This window comes from Eptatretus burgeri, chromosome 9, assembly GCF_056783735.1.
Source record: "Eptatretus burgeri isolate ZD-2024b chromosome 9, Ebu_testis_v1, whole genome shotgun sequence".
Taxonomy (NCBI): domain Eukaryota; kingdom Metazoa; phylum Chordata; class Myxini; order Myxiniformes; family Myxinidae; genus Eptatretus; species Eptatretus burgeri.
The window spans coordinates 58,525,839-58,536,390 of NC_140969.1; the positions used below are offsets into that span (position 1 = coordinate 58,525,839).

General features: G+C 40.3%; 1 protein-coding gene across 4 annotated transcripts in view; it reads right to left on the reverse strand.

Annotated features, from left to right (window-relative positions):
* The window catches only part of LOC147020169 (kinesin light chain 1-like), a 114,140-nt gene that overhangs the window by 74,995 nt on the left and 28,593 nt on the right, over positions 1-10,552 (reverse strand). For all 4 annotated transcript variants that reach the window (XM_085895243.1, XM_085895245.1, XM_085895246.1 and 1 more), the window contains 2 exons: positions 9,004-9,277; positions 4,481-4,711 (listed from right to left, as the gene is read on the reverse strand). In XM_085895243.1, the coding sequence (XP_085751369.1) occupies positions 4,481-4,711; positions 9,004-9,243 (471 nt within the window). In that variant the 5' untranslated portion in view covers positions 9,244-9,277. The remainder of the gene's footprint in view (positions 1-4,480; positions 4,712-9,003; positions 9,278-10,552) is intronic.

Consider the following 10,552-nt stretch of genomic DNA (forward strand, 5'->3'; position numbering starts at 1 on the left):
TCTGAGGAGCGTAGAAGAGTCGTTGTCGCTTTTGGCGCCGTGGTGAAAGAGTTGTCACCGTTGTCGCTTTGGTTGTCGAGTGGTCGCCGTTTGTGGCTGGGTCGTGGGTTGTGAGGAAGGCGCTCCGGATCGCGCCCTCGCTCTCGGGGTTGTCGAGTCAGGATGAGACGCCAGCGGTGAAGGCTGGGACCGGAGGACGGAGCCCCGTGAACCCGACCACCCGGTCACATTTTTCTTTTCTCTTTCTTTATTTTCGGGGTGTTTGTCTGTGTGTTTGTGGCGCCGTCCATAAGTAGAACCGTCGATAAGTGACTGTACATAATAGATAGATGGTCGTAGTTCTTGTCTTGCTCGTGTTTTGTCCCTTACCCGCATTTGCTTTGCATAACTGCATAACTGCATAACTGCATGCATGTTTTGCATTGAGTGCATACATGATTGCATACGTGCATTGATTGATACATGACTGCATATGTGTTGTGTGTGAAATAAATGTGCTTGTTTAAATGTACCCCATTCGTTGCGTCTTTTCCCTAATTGAACTGCCATATTGCGCTCAGAATATAGTTGGTTGTTAAATAGCCGATAAAGTGATCGGGTCGAACGGGGCTCGCGATCACACCCCGCTCGGTTATCCCAAAACGGAGCGAGCTGCTTAAGCGGCTCGTTTCCAAGCGGGCCTCGTTGAGGTACAATCTCTCGGTAATGTACCCGCGCGATTAATTTGGTAAATCGAAGATTTGGCGATCGGACCCTGTAGCGCGGGTAGAGTACAGACAAGATTGTGGTGTGGTTAAAAACACACCCGTGGCTGGTTTTCGGCATTGATCCGGAAAGCCGCGACTGGACTGTCCGTTCGGTGGGCAAAGCGGCCGCTATTGGTTAAACGCGGTCGTTCGCATGCCGGCGGGCGGGAATCTGTAACAATATATATGTATGTATTGGCAGGGTGTGCTTACACATGGTGTAAACTTACGAACCGTGCTTTCCAATTTTCTCGGGTCACTCACCAGCATTTGATTTTTCATTTATTTATATTTTCATTTATGGATGCTTTCCGACAGTTTTGTGATTTTTCCTGGTGCATCGGCTTTGATGTCCATTGGCACACAAAATTACCGTGCTTCTCTATTAAGCAGGGTCACTCACCTGCTTAAAAAAAATTCACATTTATTTATATTTTCATTTCTGGATGTTGGCTGACGATTCTGAGGATCAGCGGAGTGCAAAAATACGGCATGCAAAATTTCAGCTTTCGATGTCACTCGGAAGGTACCGATCTTTAATATCAGTCAGTGAGTGAGTCCGTCAGTGGTTTGAAATACATATATATATATATATATATATATATATATATATATATATATATATATATATATATATATATATATATATATATATATGAGGGGCCAGGAGGAGGAGTGATTTAAGGGCCACATCGGCCATTTTGGAGTTAATGCCATATAGCTCTATTTTAACCCTTCCCCTATCGTTAAAAATGTCGTTTACATCACTCCTCCTTTCCGGGCTTCATATATTCATGCTTATGTCCCTGGAGGTAGCGCGTCTACCCCGGAATTTGTGCGTCCAGTCCATGTATGTTCAACACGTATCCTTTAGGAGCCCTCTTTTACACGAAATTGCTCTTGCGCAAATCTCGCAGGAACCCATCTTTCAGCACAAACCAGGGTATTACTGTGAATATAATTTTATGTGCTCCTTTCGTGTCTTTCTAAAGGGTCCCTGCTGTTGTAGAATAAATGTTACTGTTTGAACAGCAACATTAAGCTCCCATTCCACTTCTTTTTCTTCTTCAATGCCAGTAAGAGGGCTTTTAAAATAGGAACATTTAAGATTTAACAGAGAGTAACTTTTGCTCCAAGCAAATCGATTATTAGCACCATCTATAAATCACCATCACAACGGCACCATCTATAAATAATTTCAGCAATGTGTGTGTGTGTGTGTGTGTGTGTGTGTGTGTGTGTGTGTGTGTGTGTGTGTGTGTGTGTGTGTGTGTGTGTCCGCTGTTTCTCGACAACCACTGGTCCGATCTAATTGAAACTTGCCAGGTATATTGCTGGGGACCTGAGTATGTGCCTTTTCAAGGTTTGATATTAATCGGACAAGTGGTTCCCAAGTTATGGCCATTTATTTACCAAACCAATTACAGGACACATTGCTGCCTAAGCGTGGCCGTTGGGGAAGAGATCCTCAGTTACCAATGACAGGACACGTTGCTTGGAGTTTTGCACCCAGCGCCTTCCCCATGATGGGTTACAACGTACGGACTTCCGGATCGTGATGACTTACTATATTCTAATAATTTCTCGATTTCTTATGCGCATTAGGCTGGTCCAAACTGTTACAGTAAAAATGATGTTCTTCAAATTATTTCTCCACATACCTTATTTTTGTCCACTAGGGTTAACTTACACATGTGTGGAATTTGAGCTTGATTTGTGGATATTTAGAGGTCACCCCAAGCATGTCCCTATAATATATATATATATATATATATATATATATATATATATATATATATATATATATATATATATATATATATATATATATATATATATACACACATTATCTATATTAATATTTCGGCACGCAACCTTTCTTTGTTCCACCATCAGATTTTTGTTACTGCATGAAATGAAACAAGATTTGGCACATATACTAATGATATTATTGTCTTCCTTGAGAGGCCCCTCAAAATTTGTTTTGATGCATTTTCACAAACTCCAACGGATTCCATTCAAATTCGGTACGATTATGGCTTTTGGTCCAACTTAGGTCATTGGCTATAAATTTTTTTCCATAACACTTCCGATATTCGAAAAAAATCGATAAATCGATATCCCTTCTGGGATTTTCCATTCAAATCCACTCAAGTTTAAGGCCTACGGGGGACGCAAATTTCCACTTTGCCCCGGGCGCTGTTTACCTCCGCTACGCCAAGCTGTTAGGGTTAGGGTTTGGGTTAGTGTTAGGGTTAGGGTTTGGGTTAGTGTTAGGGATAGGGTTAGCTACCCAAACACTAACCCTAACCCTAACAGCTAACCGCTAATACTAACCGCTAACCCTAACCGCTAACAGCTATTCAGGAAATTTGCAAGAAAGCCCGGGCAACACCGGGCTTTATTGCTAGCCCGAGCAATGCCGGGCATTACTACTAGTATATGTATAATATGGTTGCCAAATAGTTACACGTTTTGCCTCATGATCGCAGGGAACTCTTTGAATCGCACTGTTAGGAAAACTAACCCTAACCCTAAAAAAGGAAAAGATGGTCCAGAACCTACAGCGTCCACAGTTACCTGACTGTCCTCGGCAGCTACAGATCAAGGATAAAGGGGAACACCTCAAGTTGGAGGACCTTGTGACAAAAAGGACCAGTTCCTTCTTTGATGTTTTGATAGAAGGTGGAATAGCAACCTCTCAAACATTCTTGAAGAAATCTCCTAGTCAGTGGACAGATGATCCATTGTACAATGACCTACGGGCTCGGTCCTCTCAGCTCAAAGTAGTAAATGACACTGCGCAACGGGGCATCAGCCTAATTCAAAAATATAATGAAACATTAACCAAGGATGAGGACAATTCCTGCTTAGACATCAAACCACCATAAGATGATCCCGACTCCAACTAAGGCAGCAGTACAATCATAAATTGTTACGTAACAAACATTTGTATCATATCATATGGGGGACCCCTGATTTCGGAATAAAATGGGGTGACCCCTAAATATTTTTTTCTTGAAGAAAAATTTTGTGTGCTCTTCAGTTATATATGAAGGCATAAAAATAGCCTTGTGGAGAGAGGAAATGTGTTCATTATTTTTTCTGGACCACCCTGATGCGCATTTATAGATAAACACAATGCCCCAATCCAGTCGTCATTTACAAGAGTGAAGGAACGGCCTGTGTGGTTGTTTGAAAGTTTATTTTTTTGCAAGTATGGCCACGCATGTACGGCCGCGCACGAGCGAAGGAACGGCCTGTGTGGTTGTTGTCTCTGGCACGCGGTTTGAAAGTTTTTTTTTTTTTTTTGCACATACGGACACGTACGTACGGGCACGCGAGAGCGAAGGAACGGCCTGTGTGGTTGTTGTTTCTGGCACGCGGTTTGAAAGTTTTTTTTTTTTTTGCACGTACTGTCATGCACGTACGGCCACGCACGTACGGACACGCACGTACGGGCACACACGTATGGGCACACACTAGTTTTTATGATTCTACGACAGCAGAAATCGCTAAAGTTCGAGGTTGTGCTTCCTCTTCATATGTCTGTGTCTGTCTGTCTGTCTTTCTGTCTCTCTGTCTCTCCCCCCCCGCCCCCCACCTTTTATGAATACAGTAGATACTAAAAAAAACAACTTAAGCATTGGCCCCACATGGTAAGGAAAAAAAGGCAGTGGCCAAGTTGACACAATTTTCATGGAATATATGACAAACAGTGTAGCACTACTTACAGTAGATGAGTTTCCTTCGTCATAGCGTCGGAGAGATGCCATAAAGCGGAGATGGCTCGTCTCCTCTTCCAGCTGCGCAAGTGCTTGTTCACTTTGCTGCAGACGTTGTTGTGTGCCAGCCAGCTCTTCACGTAGCCAGCCATTCTCCTGGCACAATCGCCGTACTTGTGCACGAAGCTTCTGCTTCTCAGCTTCCACAGACCCCAAGTGATTAGCAAGAGCAAGAATTACCTGCAGGTTACATGTACAAGTATGAGGTTCACGGACACGAGCGGCAAGGAAGTTAAGAGGACCAATAAATATACTGTATAGTTTGGGAAAATTGTTGCAATAATGTCAAATTGACCGACGTCTGCATGTTTTGTATGCAAACACAGCAGCATTTTTAACTCTCCCCTACCTCCTCTCCCACTTGCACAAACACCAACATACCATGCATTTCAACTCTACTCACTCCGATTTTATCTCGTCTTCCTTTCCTTGTCTTTTCTTCCCTTCTAACCTCCCTCTTTCCCCAATATATGACCACTTTCCATTTTTGCTTTCATAATATGGATCGCCACTTGCTGAAAACATCGGTATCTAATACTAATAAATGCCAGTGTATGTCAGTCTGTCCGTCAGTCAGTCAGTCTATCTCCTCAATAACTCCAAAATCATGAAACCTAGCATCACCAAGTGGCTTAAGCACTCAAGCAAGCATTCCAATGGAACGCCTGGCATGGCAAGCGATTACCTATTGCAGTCATTTGAATAAACCCGTGTACCCGGAAATGCCCAAGCAATGTCCAAATTGGACAAATGAACACTTTTTTTAGCAGTCAGAACTACTGCTAAGTTCACTTCTGGAGCTTAAATTTTGTAATTCGGCTTTGTTTAAGAGATTTGAGGTGATAGCATGTGCGGAAATGAAATAAAGCCACACACGCTGGTGTCTCCGGGCATTTATAAGCATTGCAATGTATCCAGCAATTCACAGGTATGATAATCAGGCATTTGATAATATGAGTGAGGAAAGTGAAAAAAATCATCATCATAAAAAAGCGTTGCTGCTCGTTTCAAATCAAAACATGATTGAGCAGGCCAAAAAAACATGGCGGCTTTAGACCCCAACGATGTAACCCCGGATAAGCCTAAAGACCCAGAGAGCGAGGTGGCCGAGGATGCACCTGATAAAGTATATAATTAAATGAGGCTGTTAGTTATATTCAAAAGGGGAGTTTTAATTAACCCAAACACCCAAGTATCAGTCATGCACTTCCTTGGAGTTGCCTTGATAAGCATGCCAAGCTTCAAGCTGCTAGGTTTCAAGGTTTTGGAGTTGTGTTGGACACACACACACACACACACACACACACACACACACACACACACACACACACACACACACACACACACACACACACTCCTATAGGTCAGTGATCTTCACGATTTTTTTTAGAGGAGGGGCATTTTTGCCAATAAGACATCAGTGTGAGAGCCACCACACCGCATGCAAGGCAAAACAAGCATTAAAAAAAAAGTACATAAAATGTTATAGCCCCCATTGTTTTAGTAATTTTGCTAGACAGAGTTAAAGGGTTAGCCAATATTTATGTGCAACTAAAATACCCGCCAGTCCACCAATCGGCCATCTTTGATCAGATCGCAAAATAAAGTGAGGTGCACGTGTATGCCATCATGTTCTGTGCTTGTGTCAAGTTTCGAATAAGATCGGTAAATGCATGTCTGAGAAATGGTTGAGGACGTGTTCAACATCAGGTTTTTGTTATTGTTTACAACTAAAATGGCCACCAGTTGGCCATCTTGAATCTGATCTCAAAAGAAAATGACGTGCATTTGTAAGTGACCATTCATTACCTTCGCATTCTGCGAAAGGTTATGTTTTGGTCGGCGTGTATTTATTTATTTAATTATTTATTTATTTATTTGTAATCTTGTGATTCGTATAACTCAAAAAGTATTAAACCGAATTGCATGAAATTTGGTGGGATGATTGGTTATTAGCCAGGAAGCATTCAATTAGATTTTGGGATCGTTTGGGTCAAAGGTCAAGGTCAAGGTCATGAAAAGGTCAAAATCGTCTTTTTACGATAACACGGTCAATTTTTATTCAATTTGCATGCAACTAACGCCAAAATGTTCAGAATTCAACGCCTCATCTTGTGATATGCAATATGACACAATGACACCCATACTCTTGTTACCGGTTAGGGGTCAAAGGTCAGGGGGGTCACGACCTTGAAAAATATGCGGTTTTTGTCATAACGCGGTCAATTCTTGTCCGCTTTACATGAACCCAGCACCAAAATGTTCAGAATTTAATGCCCAATCTTGTGACACAATGACGTCATAACACATGTCACCGGTTGGGGTAAAATGTCGGGGGGGGGGGTCACGCCCTTGAAAAATATGCGGTTTTCGGCATAACTCAGTCAATTCTTATTCGATTTGCATGAAACCAGCATCAAACGAGATTACCTTCTCTTGTTGAAACGTTGTATTCACCGAGCTTGCGAGTGAAGACTCGCCAAAACGACGTGAGTTGATTGTTGTTTAGTCCGTAGCCCCCGAAAGTCAGGGGGGGGGTCATGACATTATAGATATGTGGTTTGTGTCATAAGACCATTCATATGAAACAAGTTCCCCACACTCATACCAAGAACAAAAAAAGTAGTGGCGGCGAAGGTATGCGCTCTATGAGTGCCCGTTCTAGTTATCTGTGTGCTAAGTTTGAACAACATCAGTAAATGCATGTATGAGAAATGGTCGAAGACGTGTTCAACATCGTGTGTTTTTCAACTAAAATGGCCGCCAGTCAGCCATCTTGGACCTGATCGCAAAAAAGAATGGCATGCATATGTAAGCCACCATTCATTATTATCTGTGTGCCAAGTTTGAACAACATTGGTAAATGCCTGTCCAAGAAATGGTTGAGGACGTTTGACACCAGTTTTTTTACTACTAAAATAGCCGCCAGTCAGCCATCTTGGACTTGATCGCAAAAAAGAATGGCATACATATGTAAGCCATCGTTCATTATCTGTGTGCCAAGTTTGAACAAGATGGGTAAACGCATGTCCGAGAAATGGTTGAGGACGTTTTTGACACCGGATGTTTTTTTTAATAACCAAAATGGCCGCCAGTCGGCCATCTTTAATCGCATCGCGAAACAAAAGGATGTGCCTCTGAAAACCATCATGTGTTGTCTTTTTGCCAAGTAAGAATAAAATCGGTCCATACATGTCCGAGATATGGTTGCGGACGCACACCCGTGTGGCCACGAAAATTGAGACGAAATCCATAAGCCCCCGTTTCGGACGAAGTCCAATGGGAGCTCATTACACAATCCTTAATGCAATTATGTGATATAACAGCTAGGTTAACTAAATAGAAGTCTGCATGTGCAATAAAACAACATGTAGGCTTAATTATCAGAAACCAAAAATGTAATATGAAGCCACCTACTTAAGGTACACGTTTTAAGCAAAATAATATATAATATTACAATAATAAAAATAATACAATAAGTTAGATTTCAAATATTGCTTGGAAAGCTGGATGAGCGGAAGTGTGCTCGATGCTCCATGACCCTTTCATACAGTACTTGCAATCCATCACAGCAATCCTTGTGAGGCAGTCCAAATGTTAATTTGTCAATCTGTTCCTGTTTTCTTTTCACAATGTTCATTGTTGAAAAGGTTGCTTCACATGTGTATGTAACTAAAAAAAAACTGATCCCCGATTCCGTAATGGCGGCTCACACGTCGCACTTTCACCTCTTGCTAACGTATCCAGCAAGTCAAATTTTTCGCATAATGTCAAAACCTTTCTCTGCCTTTTGGTACAATTGTGTTCATCGTTTTATGTTTGGGCACCATTATTAACTGTTGTGTCTACTAGATATTGTAGATCTAGTATTACAGGATCTCTGTATGTCATTTCCTCTTTGATGACTATTCATGATTAATCTGAGCTTAGTTCTGTATGCTGGTCTGATGACAATTAAGTGTGCGCGAGAAACAAGAAAAGCCTCATAACGGGAGGTAATTCTACACGCAGAGGCAAACAATTACTTATCCAAGCTCAAAAACCACGATTGGCCAAAATTAAATACCGCGATAACTAAATCGGACCACAATAGGTTGCCCAGGATTGGTTGTTACCCATAAAATTTGAGGGTTTACTGTATACTATACTGCCATGTTGGAACACTCATTTGAAACCATTGGGTCAATTTGATCGTATTTATGGATTATGATGGGGCGTTTTCACATTTGTGTATTTTCGGCCACACATCGAGGGCTGCACTTTAGGCCATTAGTGGCTCCCGGGCCGTGCAATGAAGAACAGAGGTATGGATGATACAATCACAAGTAAACAGGAAAGAAAGCAATGTACTTTACAGCACAGACCCCACATTATTGAAAATTGCTAGGTACAACAAAAAGTCCTCCAAATGAATCAACATTTGCCCACACACCAACCACAGCTCAAACTGCATCCTTCAAGTCCACACTCACCTCTGCTTCGTTCAAACCAAGCTCTATGGAGTCGATGGAGTGCTGGAGAATGGCACTCTTCTCGTTAATCAAACCAATATTGACACAATCACCAACAACGTTCACATTGTTTGTGGTGCCACAAAGTGACAAAAGCAAGGACTGGTGCTCCCCTCGCAATGTTTCAAGGCCTTGGATAGTTGACCGTGTAGCAGTCAGGATCTCCTCTTGAGTAAGTCGGTCTGAGCATGCCATGGCCATAATGATGCTAGTCCTGTCCACTTCACCCTAGAGCCTGTCAGGAAGAGTCGAGAAGGAAGATTTTATGAAAATAAAAGCTTAATGTCTCAACAGAATGTATCAGCAACTCACTTGGAAATTTCATAGCAAACTGGTTGGTGCTTTCAGGAGTAAACTCTCATTGTTCATGAAAGATGTACTGCCTAAAGTAATGCGTATCAAATTTCAAAATGCATGTGATATAATGTGTTTCACAGCCAATTAGAGACTCACAAAGACAAGATGTGGCTACCTCCACAGAAATTCCTGGAAAATTCACAGAAATGGAAAATTCAGGGGGGGGTTTTTGTTTTTTTAAAAATACATCTAAGGTTAATTTCATTTTTAATTGATACATACATATATATATATATATATATATATATATATATATATATATATATACATACATATATATATATATATATATATATATACATACATATATATATATATATATATATATATATATATATATATATATATACACATACATATATATATATATACACATACATATATATATATATATATATACATACATATATATATATATATACATACATATATATATATAAACATACATATATATATATAAACATACATATATATATATATACATACATATATATATATATACATACATATATATATATATACATACATATATATATATATACATACATATATATATATATATACATACATATATATATATACATACATATATATATATATATATATATATATATATATATATATATATACACATACATATATATATATATATATATATACATACATATATATATATACATACATATATATATATATATATATATATATATATATATATATATATATATACACATACATATATATATATATATATATATATATATATATATATATATATATATATATATATATATATATATATACACATACATACATATGTATATATTTAAATGTATATTGTCGTGGGGTGGCCAGCCAAAGTTAACCCCCATCATTTGTGGTGCCAGGCAGTCAACACCGACAGCCGCCGGATGGATGGCAAAGCGGGTCCTTATTAAGAGGAGGCGGACACGTTGATCGACAGAGATTTCAACACGTGCTCGAAGGGCATGGTGGAGGGTAATGGCGTACGGGCCGAGGAGTACGGCACAGGAGCACTGCATCAGCACAGCACAGCACAAGGGGGTTATCGGAATGGGGGGGGGGGGCGATTACACCAGCACGTTCAAATGGTGCCGTCACTTATCTCGTGGCAGGGCAGACGTACGCCAGA